Genomic DNA, 19,176 nt, shown 5'->3' with positions numbered 1-19,176 from the left:
GGTCGACTCAAATGATCCCCTTTTGTGCTTCATTTTAAATTCAATGTGAATGAAAGTGTTACAATAAGAACCTAATAAGTATATTATCCCCATCAAATAATCTCCATCACCAGTTTAGAATTTGCCACAATTGACATGTTTTTGTGTATTTCTATTTCTAATCCCCACTGAATCTGTGGTGTCAATCAATTATTGGCAATGAAAGAATTTTTGTATGAAATAGAAGGTTGTATGTCTAGCTGTTCTGTGAAAGCTTTCACTAGCGATAAACACCAAGATGGACACACTAAATAAACTTTCATTTGCCATGAAATTGATGTCAATTTAATTTTTAAGACTGAAAAGAGAAATACACTACATCCAAAACCTATAGCTTATCATATCAAAAAAAACAATAGTCGATTTGAGTTTTTAGTTTTATTACATAAATATATTTAGAGTAAAACATATTCTAATGCTACCATCTGTTCAACGAATCGTACCTCATAATATTAAGCGTTTTTCAATAGTTAATTGCATTTTTATGACGTTTTTTGGATGTATCGGATTATATAAGGATACTGTTATGTTATTTATGACACCAGGTATATCTACTGATGAATATATGCTCTTATTGGCCAAGTTTAAAATTTTATGTTTATTCTAAGATGTAGTTTCCCTAAAAGACTAATTTCTATTCAGATAACTGGGTTCTTGAAACTACAGTTGTACTGCATCTTTAAACATACTATAATAGATAACAGTCAGTGTTGATATCAAAAATCAATTTTCATTACACAGCTAGTTGTTATTTGTTATATCATTATTTATTTATTCATAAATATGAGCTATATTATTTTAAAAAGCTTTTACAGGCTCACATTAAATTCCTTTTGATGTCTAAACCTTTCAGGTGTAATTTCAGGTCTCAGAGGCACTGCACTATATTTCATGTTGTTTATTTTTGTTAATAAATGTCCATTAGCCTGTCATTGCAGTAAATCCTGGAAAATCATGTTACTGCACGTTAACCTGGATTTTAACAATCACAAATCGTGCTCTTTACTTGATAACATTTCATAAAAATATATTAAATTGCTAGTGATCCAAATGTATCTACAATTTTGAACTTCGTCAAAAAGTTCCTCAAGTTTGAATTCTGTCAAACTGAGCTCAATTGTATCTACAAACTTTGAATTCTGTCAAACTGAGAGCAATGTATCTACAAATTTGAATTCTGTCAAACTGAGAACAATGTATACTGTAAAAAAAGTCCGTTTTTTTTACAGAAATTTACTTGATATTTTCTGTTGATATACGTAAATTTCTGCTGATATACATACTTTTCTGTTGATTTACGGACTTTGTTCTTACATTAACAGAATGTTAGTTCCGCAATAAGGAAATATGTTATTTTACGTAAATTAATCTTGGTCGTATGTCATTTAAGAACAATTACGTTATTTGTCAGTAAATTTCAATAAATCTGTGTTATTATCATTTTTTTCCAAACTTGTCTGTAGATAAGCGAAGTCTGCGCATGCGTGGTCATACTGTTTTTTTGACAGGAACTTTATGTTTCCTTACGGAAAATTATAACAGGATTGCTGTTAATTTACGGAAACTGTGATTTTGCGTTATGATAGTTTCGACCTGTTAATCAAAGTAGGTATAACGTCATCGGTAAAGACACGAGGTCAGTTTATCGTCACGCCGCCATCTTATCCCACATCAAAACAAGGCTACGTCGAAGAGATTTTTGTGAATTTCTTAAATTAAATTTAATATGGTGAGATGCATGGAGAACTTGGAATGCTGACCCGATATTCCATCACTCATTCCTGTTCTATTATCACCCTTTGTAAAAAACTGCAAAATGTTTTACTAAATTTTAAGCGTGTGGGGACAACGACAAAATGACTTAAATTTATCCTACATGATGAACTAGACTAGGCTTAGCTTACTTGGTCTTGGGTAGAGTGGAAATGATCACTGAATACAAATTCACAGGTGAGTGTATTTCAATTATTGCCTAAATAAATTTGTAATGTTACCATTTTATCACTTTATACATGTGTGGTATTTGTGGTCTGAAACTTAGATCAGTCTTGTCAAGAGTCATCTTTCTGTTTAGAACTCTTCAGTCTAAGAGAGTAGAAAAATTAATAATGTTTTTATGGCAATGAAGTCCTCAAATTCATTTCTCTAATTCTTCAGGTTTAGCCAACCGCAATGTAAGTTTATACCCGATTACATAAGAAAACCTCCAACGATATGAAATATCACAGGATCCATAATTTCTATTGCAATTTTATATTTGTTCATGCTGTCTGAAAACTTTTACCAAAATGTAAACAAACCCGACAAAATGGCGCCAAATTATGCATAGATCCCTCAAGTCAGTTTTCCCACCAACTTTGTACATGTGACACTATATAAAATGTTTGTACCTACTATTAATAACATATGCAATGTCTTATTGATGTCAAACTGTGCAACCTGCTGTTAAGAAATTATTTTGTACGGCCACCCATGACTGCTATACATAAGTGTGTCATTGCATCATGCTCTTAAGTTCCATCCACTTTCTTATGCCTTTACTATTTTATTATTTTTAATTTATAATTTCTTTTTCTGTTTTTGTACATCCTCGCTTTTTCAGCCTTTTATGGTTATGATTGCACCAGAGTACAAGAATACAAGGAATGAGAATTTTGTCATTAATATTCTTGTCAATAAACCTTAACCGTTTACACTCAATGTTAGGACCCACCACGTAGGCGAGGCATTACAAAATTTGTAAACGAGGGCAAATTGGACTCTGGATTTCTCGAACTAAAAGATCCAGTGCCCTACTATTACTACACTACTACAGTACATTAGCACAACAAATTTCTTCTCATTTTAAATTTATCTTTTCAGGTATGTCACCTTTTCCCTTTCTTTAGAGTTTCTGCCATTATTTACCAGCTAAAAGTTACGGAGCATTATGAGACTTGACCTGACTTTTGAACGAGCAACAATTAACTGTGCACATCAAAAACAATTAGGCCTTATAATAATGATTAGAGTTGCATCATAAACAGTATTGTGCTGGATGATGGAGTCTTATAACCATGTGGAACACTAAAAAAAGTGAAGTGGACCACAGGTCCTTGAAGTTCTGTCAATATTAATAAAATATGGGCAATGTGGAGAAAAGAGTGTCAACATAAATAAAAAAAGACATTAGTTAAATCCAAATTAGTTAAATCAGAACGTTATGAAGATGTCATTAGTTATGAGAATGTCATTAAAAGATGTGTTAAAGATGTCATTAGTGATGAGTATGTATTTCAAGTTCATCATTTGTTTTTATGCAAGAGATTGTTTTTATACGCCCACATTTTCAGTTGTATAATTAAAGGTGTAGTTAACATCATTTTCTCTGATTATGTTCATTGCACAAATAATACCAATAAACACATAAAGTTGAAATGTTTTGTTATTTTACAGTAAAATGAAAATGATTTCTGGCAACAGATTTATTACCAGAATATCCTTTTTAAAATTCTGTTTTTTTACAGAACTTGAAGGAAAAATTCCGGCAGCAGATTTACCAGAATATTCTTCCTATTTTTCTGTTAAATTACAGGAAATATTAGAAAAATTCCGGCAGCAGATTTACCAGAATATCCTTCCTATTTTCTGTTAATTACAGGAAATATTATTAGTCATTCTGTAATTTAACAGATTTTGTAGTAAAATATTTCTGTTATTTAAAGCAAATATTTTACAAGAAATTCTGTTATATAACTGAAGGCAAAATTTAAATTCTGGTAAATCAGCTGCCGGAATTTTTTCTGTTAATCGAAGGAAATTTTTTTTACAGTGTATCTACAAATTTGAATTCTGTCAAAGCTGAGAGCAATGTATCTACAAATTTGAATTCTGTCAAAGCTGAGAGCAATGTATCTACAAACCTAAAACACTGTTAAAGCTGAACCCAATAGGCCTACCTTTGTATGAAGTTTTATTTGCAATTCAAAATGACCCCTTTTGCTATCCAATAATGTCCTTTGATTATAATGAAGATCTTCAAATCAAATCAAATTGTATTTTACTACTGGAATAGATTTTTAAGAAATGTGAATCAAAATTGAACTTGATTAGCTAAAACTAAACTTTGGTCTAATAAATTGCTAATGAAATTTTTCAATATAAATTGAAGCTTGATATTGTGTAAGATTATTGATATTATAGTTTATTGTGGATTATAAAGTCTAGCATAGTGTTTGTGTGATTATATTTAAATAGCCTAGTTGATAATACACCATTTTATCAACCTATATAATCATTGACTAATCAATAATACACTACTATTTTACACATTATTTGGATTGACCAAATAAGATTAATGGGTCAAATTCGTCATCCGTTTGACCAATTGTACCTTAAAATTCTTAGTTTGAGGTATTTTCGAAGGAATGAGCTGATTTCCATACATTTCTATTCACATACAGTTCAAGACCCAAATCAATTCCAAAACTAGTGAATCTGTCTGTGAACAAAATATGCTTTGTCACTTTGGCGATTTGTGATGTCATAAAACACTAGTGGAATTGCAGGAACCACAGCATTTATCATGAATATGGGTCTTTATATTGTCTTATTAACCCATATTAAACTAAGCCCGCTACACTTCGTTTGGTGGCGTGGAAATGACCAATCAGATCAGTAGAACAGAAATGAGTTAATGTAAACAAAACACAACATCGCTTTGCCACCGCCCGTTTGAAGAGATAAGAACATATTCTTTTCAAGTAAATATTAAGTAAGGTTTGATTTTCTCTTGGCTTCAATTCTTTAACGAAAATCTTACTCAATTCAGTATTGTCCAAATTCATCAGAATATGAAATGGCACCCTGCTTTTATTTTGTAAGCATTCACAAACAAAGTGTCATGACGAGTGATTTGTTTTGATTGGCTGAAATTTTGCTACCAATACAGTAGGGCCAATTTGGATTCAACAATAATTAGCTATGAAAACATTTTTCTCACTTGTCTTACCACGGTCTCAAGGAAGTATGGCGTTTGGGGTGTGGTTTGGACACAATAGAACCACAGTTGTCTGATTGAAAATTAGAATTGTGCAAATTGATGTTATCAGTGTCCCAATACACATAAAAATTTAAAAGATAGCAGCTTGCCAGGCAAGGTAATATACGCCCACTGGCAGCTTTGATTTTTAACATAAATATTTAGCAGTACAGTAACAATTACCAGTATGAAATATTCAACCTTCAGTAATACATTTCTTCTGAACTCTTTAGGGCGATACTGAATAATATTGAGTATGAGTTATTGCCCTTGTTCTTGAAAATGTGTTCAATTTTTAGCTTGTGGAACTCTAAAAGACAAATATTCAATCTTCAGCTCAGTACTGAATAATATAACCAAGTTTCGTCAAAATCTGTCAAGAATTTTCCCTTCTAGAGTGTTTAGAAGCTAAAATTTTAACGCGTTTTTAAGAACAAGGGCAATAACTCATACTAAATAATTTTCAATTTCTCTGTTTTACAAAAAGGTTTATCCATGGGTGATAACCAACACTCACACCAAGTTTCGTCAAAATTCATCAAGAATTATGCCTTCTAGAGTGTTTAAAGCTAAAATTGAACGCGTTTTCAAGAGCAAGGGCAATAACTCATACTAAAAATTTTTCAATTTTCTGATTATTCGATAGGGTTTAGCCTTGGGTGATAACGAACACTCATACCAAATTTCATCAATTAAGAGCGTTTCAAGAACAAGGGCAATAACTCATAGTAAATATTTTTCGATTCGCCTGATTTTCAATAGGGTTCATCCTTGGGTGATTACAAACGACCATACCAAGTTTCGTTGAAACCAGTCAAGAATTGTGCCTTGTAGAGTGTTTACGAGCAATTGTGGACGGAAGGACGGACCGACGGAAAGAGGTGACGGCAATATACACCCCCCATTTTATGTGGGTGTATAAAAACCTCTTTACAGTCCCTTTAACGCAAATCAGTAAATTATACTGCTTGGCCTAAGCTGCCTCTCATGAAATTTAATGATTGAATTCAATAATGAGTATAAACAGAATCCAGCAGGAACAATGAAATAGAGTAAATAATGGATATTTACATAATATTTTATACTGGTTAATGGGTGCTATATTAGTCAATATTATCTAGATATCACTTTAGTAGTATTTACTTTCCGATCAACATTGGAAATTTCCTGCAAAATTTTTACTTTCTCATTTAATTTAAGAGCAATGGAAATAAATAACAATTATTCATTTCCATCTCTGTAGACTCACCAAAAGGAAAACAGAGTTAACAAATCCACTTTCTGAATAGCATTAGGTGTTCTGGACAGTGCCAGAGCCTTCAATATCAAAGGACATTAAAAACGCCTCAAAACCAGCATAGATACCTATTATGCAGCTTTATCAGCTTTTGTCGACCATAAATTGATCTGAATGTATCTCATGATGTTGACTTACATAGTAGTGTTCACCATGCTCTCTCTTTCTGAAACACCTGATGGTACTTCTCTATGGAGGAGTCGACTATTAAACAACTTGAACTCTTTTTGCCATACTTTGGACAGAATTGTTTGACTTGTGTAGATTTTTGTCATTTAGAAAACAATATTCTTTAAATACTAATTTTAATCACCATTGTAGCAAACTGATTGTAAAAATGTAGAAGTCTCAAGAGATATGTATGCTAGCAACTTGTTAAGATATAATAATCACATCTCACATCCATACAGGAAATGACAAAAGACAGCCTAGCAACTCACTAATAAAGCACTCTGGGAATTCAACTCAGCCACTAACAGAATCTTAGAAAATCTGTTAAATTTCCATACTATATTTTCTAATGTTTGATATTGTCAATATAGAAAGCTATAGATGCTAATCCCAATATTCAAACTTATGGAAACTTGTATACCACGAGGGTGTAGCCTAGTGGAGACAAATGTATCACTTTTAAAACAATACTCAAGAAGTATCTTTTTCTTTCAATCTTATCAACAAATCCACTCATTTCTCAACTTGAATTGTGCTATACAGGGGCTTATCTAGAAAACTCCTGAGGAAGGGGCTAAAAATTATGTGTCTCCTCGAGGTGAGGCCCAAAATCCTGGCCAGGTTTCTGATGGCTGCCAGACTTGATATGTGTAATGAAAGCAGATTGAACAAGGGATATAAGTGAAAAAAGAAAGGTAACTTACCTCTTGTGGTGGAATATCAAAAGATATAGTTCTTAAATCACATTTTGTATATTGTTCAATACATGGCAATACAAAAAATATACCTGAAATATAGGTGAATAGAAAAAATGTGTATATCACAAGGTGAAATATGACTTCAAAGATTTCAAAGATCAATGCCAAATTCTGACATCATCAAGAATGCAGACATGAGTCTAATTTTGTGGATTATTCAATAAAAGAAAAGATTGACAGTAAATCATCTTTAAAAAAAATGGCGCTTTGTCACATCCACATAATAGTAACTAGTAATATATCAAAAAATCTGACAACAACCTGACAATATTCAATAAACATGTTTATAATTAGTTATGTAAACTCTGATAGAGATACACAACATCAGGCCACATATTCTTGAAACAATCCTAGCCCTAGGATATCTTAAAGTTAAAAAGCCCCTGCGATATCCTAGCACTAAGATCGTTTCATGAATACGATGCCAGTTGTACATCGGTAATTTTAGTAGACCTCAAATTAAATAGTCATAATCAACTAAATCATACCTGGTCCCTTGGCCCCTCCTGAGACTAGTCGTCCTAGTCTAAATATAACAGCTCTTTCATATTCTTGAACAACCTGTAATATTAATATACATTTCTTATACTTTCAGCAACATTAGTGTACAGCATTCCCTTAACTGGGGTATTTTCTAAAACCATTTGGTGAAATGGTACTTGATGTAGTTGTAATAAGCCCAGGATGCAAAAAGCAAAGTCATAAAATATCAATGGTTTAAAGGGACAGTTTGTTTTCCATCAACAACCAAAAAACATAGTGAGTCTAAAGTGCTTAAATGTATATGTTTTAGATTTTTTTAATCTACAAGATAAGGTAAGAAACACATGTCTTTAGAATTTTGGTGTATAATTTGAATTAGTTTTCCTACCTACATGTACATCAGATTGTCCCTTTAAAGATATACTACCTCTAAGAATGACTACAAAATTGAAATTTTAAAACTTAGCCGAAATTAGTTTTTGTTCATCAGTGGACTTACAATTATATAATCTATAAGATTAGATTTAGATATATCGTCTTACATAGAAATTCTATTCTTTAGTTATGGCAACAGGTAAGTCCCATATACTCTTATTGAATAACTTTAAGATTTTTAATTTCATGTCCATTCTAGTAGGTAGTATTTAAGTTTACAGGAGTTAGTTTGAAAATCCATAGCTTTATTTTGGAATTCTTATTATTACATTGTTCTTCTGTTCAAAACAAAAAAATCAACATTTCTATTAAAATTTGTTTATTCCTGGCTTTTTAGACACCTATTCAAATTATCTACAATGTACATTATTTTTCAAATCATTTCAGAGGTAGGAATCCATCTTCAAAATTCAAAGTAACTTTTTTTGTTGATGTTGTAAATTAATCTACAATCTAAATTTAAAATAGGTGCGAGAAGTTATAGATAATCTTAGTATTTATAAATAGCTAGCTAGTAGAGATTGAACAGATCTATTTCTGGTTGCTAAGGAAATATTTATCATTATGAAATTGTCTGTCTGGTTTCAATAGTAGTCAGCAATAAATATTTATCTTAAAGCCAATATGGTACTTTTTTTGAAGTACTAACAGACTTCTGAAAAATTCAGTGGTTTCAGTCTGATTTTAACAGATCATCATTATCAATATTATTATATTAACAAATCAGAATCTATAAGTTACTGTTAAACCATGGAGACCACTAGTGGGTGAGGTCAAATGTTGAGTTACCATTGAGTCGAGTTAACTCAGGGTTAACTCGGGGTTAACCTGACCACTCAACTCGGGGTTAACCTGACCACTCAATTCGGGGTTAACCCAGAGACGCGGTTAACTTGTAGTTAACTCAATTTTCCCAGTTGAGTTGAGTTAACTCGGGGTTAACTTACCTCTGGATTTTCCCATTTCTAGTTTCGTTTTTCACACGTGTTTTTTCGCGCAATTTTGCAAACTTTGTGCTTCTTCAGGGGCTCGGTACTGCTTGCTGGACGTCGATCATGATTCTCGCCCCTCTCTTCCGCACCGACTACTTGAATAAATGGCACAAAAATCATCATGAAACCTTCACTTGACTTTTTCAACTCGATTTCAACTCGGGATTTGACCTGCACTTCAAGCTAACCACTCCGGTGTTAACTAACACCAACTGGAATTCACATTGATTTTGGGCTCCGAGAGTTGTTCATCCTGGTTGTATCGAGTACAGATATCATTTGCTGCTGAATTCTATTATTGACATGTTGATTCCTCTGCTCGAATTTTGGTGGAGAAAAACGATAGGTCGGGTTAACTCAACTCAAAAATCGCCTCAATCCCGAATTTCCATGTTAACCCCGAGTTGAACCCGGGGTTAACCCCTCGGGTAACTAACTCAAAATGGGATGTCAAATCTCAGGTTGAAATGGGGGTTGAGTCAATTAATTGGGGTTAATCCAATCCTAACTCAACATTTGACCTCACCCACTGTCATTAATTCAACTGACTGCAGAGATCATAGAGAAGCTTTATGTTAGACAGAAGCAGTATTTATTGACTGGGGACCATCTGAGCACTTTGGCTGCCCTTTAGGATTTTAGATGATACTAGTCGCAGTGGGGGGTCAGGAAATTTTCTAATCTAAGAAGGTGGAGCATGCATTTTACATGATTTGGCACCATGGCCCCCCTAACTGAAGCAGTTAAAATATACTGAAGTCAAGTAAAGTCACAAAATGACTTGCTAATGCTAAGGGCATCCAAGAATATTTTTCTGCCCGATCACATCAATTTAAATCACAATTTTAGCGTCTGATCAGGAAGGGGCCACACATAGCCAATATAATAGAGAGTTGATCAGTAAAAAATCGTCATCAACATGGGTGGGTAGGCTACACATGCAAATATTTGAGATATTTTAAATTTGTAGTGATCAGGAGGTAAAATACATTTATCTACCCCAGAATTACAAGTCTTACTGACCTAATACATCCAACCATGAGGATAGCAAACACTTTATTTATTTTACTTTTGAATATTCAACTTTGAAACAATTGAATGAGAAATGTTATATAATGATAATGTTCTCCACACTTAGCTAAGACTGTTTGATTGGATTGTACAAAAACTCAATATCTGATAAGAACAAGGTTTATACAAACAAAAGACCTTCCTGGCAAGGAAATTCCATCAAGTAAATTTAAAGGTCATCAAAGTCCAATTTTCCAAGTCAAGATCTGATATTGATTGAAGAAAAATTGGTAATAAGAGAGCAATTCAGTTCCTTCGATTTGAAAAATCTTCATAGAGTTTCAAGTTAGGTTACCCTTCAATTGTTTGATTTGAAATTTGTATCTTAAATAGGTTTTGATATAGGTGATGCCAAAACTGAGCTGTTTAAAAATTGTACCCACCTTTATACAAATACATAATGAGAATGGTATAGTTACAATAACAAAGAAATAGGACAAAATCGTCAAAATGATGGCACATCCTCCACTAGCTTCTTCATTTTCACTAGCTGAAAATACAAAATTTAGAAAATTAAAACCAAAACTTCAACATAAATTGAAAGAGACGTTCTATATCTACTACTTAAAAATTGTATTTAACAGTGAAGAAAGGCAATGCATAAATAATTGTTGAATCAAAACAAAAAAGATAACTTGCCAGGCAAGGTAATGGCAGCTTTGATTTTGAATAAAATTATTTTGCAGCACATTAACAATAACTTACATTAACTTTTTGGGGTGAATATATCAACAAGTTTTATCAAAATCCAGCAAAAATTATACGTTTTAGTGTTTCAACTAAAAATTTAAAGCGTTTTCAAGAACAAGGCCAATAACTCATACTAAATATTTTTCAATTTTCTGGGTTTTAAAAGGGTACATCTTTGGATGATTATAAACACTCACACCAAGTTTTGTCAAAATCTGTCAAGAATTGTCCCTTCTAGAGTGTTTACAAGCAATTGTGAACTGACAGCAAAACGGACATGGGTGACAACATTATACACCCCTCAATTCATGTGGGTGAATAAAAAGCAATCCACAAATTCATTTTATCTAATAGGTGTTGGCATTGAAATTATGTTAAATTGGGATGTTAGGTAGACAAATAATAGATTTTTACAAATTCTTATATAAAATAATTACATTTGGCAGATGAGTAACAATCAATGGTAAAGAACTATGGACTGTTTAGTATTGAAATAGCTAATTCCATTTTATCACACAACAGTTCTGTTCTAAGGTACAGGTTCATAAAATTGATATAAACTCGTAGCACAGGTTAATAACTATGCAAATTAGGTCATGTATTCATGCACCATGTAAACAAAACAACATGGGATTCTTGATGACTACGTTAGCAGCTAAAGGGCATGAAATTGTTCCAAATAACATAACTTTGATCAAAAATTTCAATTGAGTGAAAACATGGTTGTTTTTACCAAGATCTATTTTGTTACACTCAAGGACATTTTGCAGTTAGGTGTAAAAAGTGAAGGCTTTTTATAGGCAAAGTGCAAGGAATTTAAGGAAAATATGCATTTATTGATAGGTAAGTGATAAATAAAATCTTTGACACCTGCCAGGACTCGGGTAATAGTAAATCTGGCAACTCATTTCATAATTTTCATGACATAAGCACTCATTTAAGATCCTCTATGTATCATTTTCTACATGGTCATTAGGTCCTATAACTGAATTCTCAATACACACTGAACCTTTATGTTTGTTAAATGCTGCCCTACACCACATGGGAGTGGATAAACAACCAATCAGATTCAATAAACAATGTAGACTTGATCAATTACAAATATACAAGGCCAAAGTTCCAGGCCATCTTTCGGCACAGCTTTTACTTGGCAATAATTGAACATATTTTGAAGAACAGTGGCAATTAATTAGATCGATTTTTTTCTACTTTTTGATTTAAGGTATATTTTATGGTTATAATAAGCACTTGCAAAATAGTCCATATCAGTCAAGAATTGTGTTTACGAGCTAAAAATTTCAAGCAGTTTCAAGAACTAGGGCAAAAAAATCATATTGAATATTTTCAGTAGGGCTCATCCTTGGGTGACAATAAACCAAGTTTGGTCAAAATATGTAAAGAATTGGATGTTTAGGGGCAATTGTGGACAGATGGACTCCAGGACAATAAATATAATGACTAGAAAATGATATCTAGGACATGTATAGGAAATAAATTAATCCAGGTTAAGAGTTCAACTTCCTTTCTACATGTTTACTTATATATCAAGATAAAGGGAAATTCACACTTTTTAAGAATCAGCCCAGATAAATTTTATAAAGGTGGGGGTACACAAACAAGAGTTTCACCTACTGGCTGCAGGACACAAGAAGACAAAAAATTCCAGTCTGTCATTTTCCACCATGTCGATAATCACTTGCGGAACCAGCAATTGAAAGGAAAATAAATCTGATCAGTTGATGATCAGGCTCTGACAAAAAAACAATCAGTGACAAATATCAAACATTTTTGATATGATAAATCCTGTCAGCAATAAGATAATCTTGTCATGGGCACACACAAAATTTTACTTAAAACGGCAACAAAAATCTCTGACCAACACTGCTTGTGTGACTCCATCATTAGAATAAACATTTTCATTCAATACAATTTAAACTTTCAAAGTTTGTAAGTCAAATTTGTACTTAAATTATCATTTTCCTGTTTATTTTTGTGTATAAGTTTTGATCTAATACTAGGTGCTGACAATAATATCTAACCTATTAACATCCTTTATTTTTCATTACATCATTATTTTTACAAAGACAATGCACAAGAAATATTAAAGTAGAATTGTCTGAAAGTTGATAAAACTTATTTACATTGTGTTAGTTGATTAACCCTTTAGGTCTACTGATGGAAAAGAACATCTATACACTCAACTGGAAATATCTTCATCTGTTTGGGTTGGAGCCCCGTTACAATAGTGAATTGGTGCTGATGCTGAGGCTAAGATTATGTGTCCGAGGGTGGGCGAGCATAACACGTCTCCTCGAACCAATGGATGAAAGCCATGAAGTTTTGAAGAACTAGAAGCCAGGAGAACGTATTTCTGACAATTCTTAGGCTCCAAAATTACCATCAAAACATGCATTTTTTTGTTTTTGTATGAAGCTTAACCTTCATAAAAAATTAGTTCTGACCACTTCAAAATTCAGTCGAGATTCCAAACTCCCATGGGAAATTCCAAAATAGGCCGCTAAATTTATGATGTAATATTTACATTTCTACTATCACTCCCTTCAATAAACAAGATAGCCAAACCGGTGTTTATTTTCCAATAACTGTAGTTTGTCACGTGACAATAAGGCATATGAACACATCGAAAATGAAAACAAGGATTGACCCAAGTTTTTTTACCTAGAGTCTAATCTAATTTTACAATTTATTTAAATTTACAATTGTTGTTAATATTTCAATGGAATATTAAATATTTGATAATTCTATCATCCAAATATGACTGTCTATTTATAGAACTATATTGTTAGGGGCGGGTCGGTGAACTTGATTGACAGATATCGGTGAATTAATCAACAACGGTTTCAACAACAATTAAAAAATAGAACATTTTAGCTATTTTATCACAAAAGATAAACCAATGTAAATATAAGGAATGAATGTGGATCTTGTTGCGAAGCGGATCATTTGTCTTGTCACATGATAAACCAGCCTTTATTTCCCCATAACGATAACAAGATCCACATTCATTCCTTAAATAAATATAATGCACATTTAACTACTACACTCATATTATATCTATGTGTTTTCAATATTACACAAAGGAACTGAGGAATAAATACATAATATGAATATACTCAGGAAATGTAAAAAGACCAATCTCTGTTGAACTGAAATAGATTGTGAGAGGGGTCAATTGCTGGGGCTTAATTCTCAATTGCCAAGGCCCAGCCCCTGTAGACACCACCCTAAAATTGAGGCTTTAAAGAAGTAATAGAGAATTGCCTACTGCAGAAATCAAACAATAACAGCTTTGTTCCATAATGTCTTACAACAAATAATGTAAAAGTTGACAAAAGTTTTTGCCCCAATTTCTTTTTATAGCTATATATGTTTAATTCTAAACTCAAGTTTTGATAGGCCATCATGAATATACAATATACAACAAATGTCCGGTATCAACCAAAATTAAAGATTCGTGTGGTGACCATCGTTACAGATCTGATTTAGAGAAAGGAAGATCAGGGTTCAAGTTAGGGGGTATGTATCGCAAACTGAAAACAACCCCTTTTATATTTTCTATGATTATCCAAAGTTCAAATTTATCTGAACGATCTGCGAATCAAATCAAATTGTATAATTTTTTGAAAATAGAAATATACTGCAACTTTAAGCTAATATACAATTAACTTGATTAGCCAAAACAGAAATTTGATTTGATACATTGCTAATCTAATATTTCAATATCAATTGAACCCTGAGGAACATAGCAACACATTGTGTGGACACTTTCAAATGACAGTCTGTAGAATGAGTATGAGGTGGTTCAGGTCTATTTCAACACCTATACTTGATTTGTGCTAAATCACACAATCAAATCTAAATCAATAACCTTCATTCTTCATTATATTAACAGTTCTGACAGATTTACTAAAGGATGAATCAACAATCAGAGTGGTTAGAAGATCATTGTTGTTAGAATATGTTTGAAATGAAACACAAACCAAATCAAACCAAACAGGTGACTTGTGATAAGCCTATTGCAAGAAACAGATAACATCAGCATTTAATAACATTGTGGCTTGTGAAATGACTAATTTATTGTCACAATGTTTTTAATGTTTTGTTGGAAAGTTGAAGTCATATCTAACCTTACATGAAATGTTTTAGTACTTTGTAACTGAAAAGTTACATCTGATTGAGGACAACTATAAGGAATAATCATCAGAGATAGAGAGTCATAGTGTAGTTTATTGTGTTTCTATTACATTTAAAAACATTCACAGGCCAACAGCTGAGATTATCATCCACAGAGAGATCTTCAAACCATCCTAGGGTCAAAATGGGTCAAATAAATGAGTAAAAGTTGAGTACCGAAATGTGATATAGTTTTTGACATTAGGAAGAGGAAATCAAAGTTCAAGATGTAGCGCAAGGATATTATGCACTAAGTGCAGATGCTGACAATAATGAACTAAAAGCTGTTGAGAATGAATTTTTTTGAGTGACCCAGAGGAGTTCTTTCTGTCAGAGATTGTGAAGCTTAGAAGTGTATCTTTAGGAAAGATGATTATGTTGAAAAGTATACCAAAGATTTCAACTGTGAGTTGTGAACATTATAACTGATTATCTAACCTCAAAAATACCTCTTTCTTGGTGTAAGGAATGATAGGTCAAATGATTTGTGAATTATTCTTTTAAACGTCACAAGAGAAAAGAAGCAGAGTTCATGACATGAAATTGAAAAGTGCAGTTCCAACCTGGACATCCTAAAATATCCTTTAAGCCACTGCAATAAGTTGTAGCCTGTCTCACTCGCTAATACCAATTTAAGATGAAGAAAACCTGGCAAAAATATTGACACTAAATAGACCAGACATTCAAAACTAGACATGAACAAATAGCAAATACAGAAGAAAACCAGTAGACTAGGCTCAAAACAACTATTTAATTCATCCTCATTCCTATTTTTTACCTGTTCTATCCGCACTGCCCGTATTCTATATTATCAATAGTGAAGTAGGAATGTATAAACAGAAGTAATAATGCTGTATATATCACACTTGTACACACAAAATTCAGTAGTGCATATCAGTGAGAACGCCAGAGTTAGCGTAGTTCCATGGAATTAAGAACCTGTAAACTACCTGTTTAAAATTGAATATTATACAACATACTGCTATGAGATACAATGTATACACGATATCATCATTCTTGTTAACTTCAATAATACGAAATAAAACATCGGTGATTATCAACCATAATGTTCATAATGCTATGGTTTTCGCAAGCTTACCTCCGAAAACGATATCCTGATCAATCGCGCTTTGCTTTCTATCAGCCATCATACGTGGTTATCGTTCAGGTTCCACAAGAACAGTCGTTCATGCACAATATTAGAACTATAATACTTTCTTAAGGTTCAGTAAATGAATTCGTCTGCTCTAGTTGAAAAATGAAAACAAGGCCGAGTCCATTTCATATCACAAGGGATGAATGAGGATATAAAGAATTAGTTGCCACAACAGTATAATTCAATAAACAACGCACGATGATATGAAATTACGAAACTCTAGAATTACGCAATTTTTTAAACGACATTTAATAGAATGTATTTGCATTGTTATGATATGTAGATTTAAATAGATCAAGCTTTTTTCATTCTGTTCAATGAATAAATCAATAAGTCCTAATTATCAAAGATATCGTAATTGTACAACATTTTGTCACTCCCCAATAGTACCCTATTATATACTTGTTACGAAATCATATTGGCTCATTTCCCGAAAAATCATGCAGGCTCGTAGCCAGACTTGATAGTTCGGAGAATGGAATTGGGTCGAATCAGAAATTTCCGGTTAGGGGAGGTGTAGCTGCCCGCACTCTTAGCCTCCCTGTAGTTATGGGCCTGAGATCATGTTATAATAAATCAAACTTGTAAGCAAATTAAGGTGTCACAAACACAAGAAATCATAAACCAAAGTAAGTAGATATGACAAAATAACACGAGCTTATTAACGACAGTAAGTTACAATTTAGAAGATCAATGAGTTACAATTAATAGGAAGACTACAAATTGGGATTATAGTGCCAAAATAATGTGACCAATTTACCGTGTAAACCAAATTAATGTGACCAATGTTCCTTGTAACCAAATTAATGTGACCAATGTTCTTTGTAACCAAATTAATTTGACCAATTTACCTTGTAACCAAATTAATGTGACCAATTTACCTTGTAACCAAATTAATGTGACCAATGTTCTTTGTAACCAAATTAATGTGACCAATGTTCTTTGTAACCAAATTAATGTGACCAATTTACCTTGTGACCAAATTAATGAGACCAATGTTCTTTGTAACCAAATTAATGTGACCAATGTTCTTTGTAACCAAATTAATGTGACCAATTTACCTTGTGACCAAATTAATGTGACCAATTTACCGTGTAAACCAAATTAATGTGACCAATTTACCTTGTAAACCAAATTAATGAGACCAATTTACCTTGTAAACCAAATTAATGTGACCAATGTTCATTGTAACCAAATTAATGTGACCAATTTACCTTGTAACCAAATTAATGTGACCAATGTTCCTTGTAAATTAAATTAATGTGACCAATTTACCTTATAACCAAAATAATGTGACCAATTTACCGTGTAAACCAAACTTTACCTGGTGTTATGAAATTTTAGTGACCGATGTGGACGGGTCTTTAAAAAATGTTTCTAGGCGATTTACAGACAACGAGAACACCTTTTTAGGTTGGTTTCGATGTGTGATATTATTCAAATTATGTTCATTTCTAATAAATCTCTAAGAAAGCACAACAGAACCTCAGCACTCTCAACAACATGATGATGGAGTCCAGTATCAATAGCGCAACAATCTACGAAGAAGAATTCGAACCAGTTGATAATCTTCATTGGTCTTCAGAAACTGCAAACAGCATTTATTTGTTTTGGATACACCTGCCCCTTTCAAGCAAATATAATATTCTTAGACAGTTTGTCAATATAGTAACCATGGTACGATGCTGTCAATATTTTCTTAACATTTCGCAAGTGCGACTTGCGAAATAAATCAGACCAGAATTACTCAACAAATTCGATATATCAATATATAATATCTAAGGTTTTGTTTTGTCAGTCGCAGTTATCTATAATTAATAATAATAATATTCTTGCCGATTTAGTCAAAACTAGTTATCTCAAACAGAAACAATATGACTATCTGTCTGCCAAACCTGATTGTCGCGAGAGACATTTGTACACTTTGCCTAAAATCCATAAGAATCCAACCAAGGAGTGGTTTATCTCGAATAAAATCCCTAAAGGCCGCCCGATTATATCTGACTGTGGTAGTGAGTCATATGCAGTGTCAGAATACATTGATCATTTCTTACTACCTCTAGCATGCCAACATCGCGCCTACCTTAAAGACACAACCGATTTTGTCAATAAAATAAAAAATCTTCGAGTTCCCTCTAATGCTATTTTAATTTCTATCGACGTTTCTTCTATGTATACCAATATCGATAACACGGCAGTTCGTAAAGCTTTTAATAGAAACCCAGATCCAAACAGACCCGACGATGCAATTCTACAGCTTTTAGAGATTTGTCTTAGTCGAAACGATTTCACATTTAATGGTAAAACATATTTACAAACTTCAGGGACAGCAATGGGCAAACGATTCGCCCCTTCGTTCGCAAACCTTTTCATGGCAGAGTGGGAACGTGAGGTGTTGCCCCTCTGTCCATTTGACCCACTTTTTTACGGACGCTTTTTGGATGACATTTTTATGGTTTGGACTTATTCTATCGAACAGTTTTGGGAATTCTTTGAAATTCTCAACAACCACCATCCTTCTATCAAACTAACCGCAAACGTGAGTGACAAAAGCATAGACTTTCTCGATACCACAGTCTTTAAGGGAGATTCCATAGCAGAAACAAATAAACTGGATATTAAAGTGTATTTCAAAGAAACTGATACTCATCAACTCTTGCACAAGAGCTCCTTTCACCCAAAACATACCTTTTCTGGTATAATTAAGTCACAAGTTTTACGATTTCATCGAATTTGTACAAGATCTACAAGATGATTTCAACCAAGCCTGTACGATTGTTTTCTCAAAACTGAAAGAGCGTGGGTACTCTAAACGATTTTTACGAAACATAAAAAATTCCACCTTAGCACAGATAGCAGCTAAAAACAGA

At 32.9% G+C, this 19,176-nt stretch overlaps 1 protein-coding gene across 1 annotated transcript in view; it reads right to left on the bottom strand.

Moving 5' to 3' along the window:
• LOTGIDRAFT_231818 (hypothetical protein) overlaps positions 1 to 12,640 on the bottom strand; it is a gene marked incomplete at its 5' end in the record, with an annotated part of 22,629 nt that extends 9,989 nt beyond the window's left edge. The window contains 4 exons of the mRNA XM_009054904.1: positions 7,232 to 7,314; positions 7,774 to 7,846; positions 10,650 to 10,756; positions 12,589 to 12,640. Coding sequence (XP_009053152.1) covers positions 7,232 to 7,314; positions 7,774 to 7,846; positions 10,650 to 10,756; positions 12,589 to 12,640 — 315 coding nt within the window. The remainder of the gene's footprint in view (positions 1 to 7,231; positions 7,315 to 7,773; positions 7,847 to 10,649; positions 10,757 to 12,588) is intronic.
• Between the last annotated feature and the right edge of the window lie 6,536 nt (positions 12,641 to 19,176).

Source organism: Lottia gigantea (assembly GCF_000327385.1).
Source record: "Lottia gigantea unplaced genomic scaffold LOTGIsca_23, whole genome shotgun sequence".
NCBI classification, from domain to species: domain Eukaryota; kingdom Metazoa; phylum Mollusca; class Gastropoda; family Lottiidae; genus Lottia; species Lottia gigantea.
This window is presented reverse-complemented; position numbering and strand designations above follow the sequence as displayed.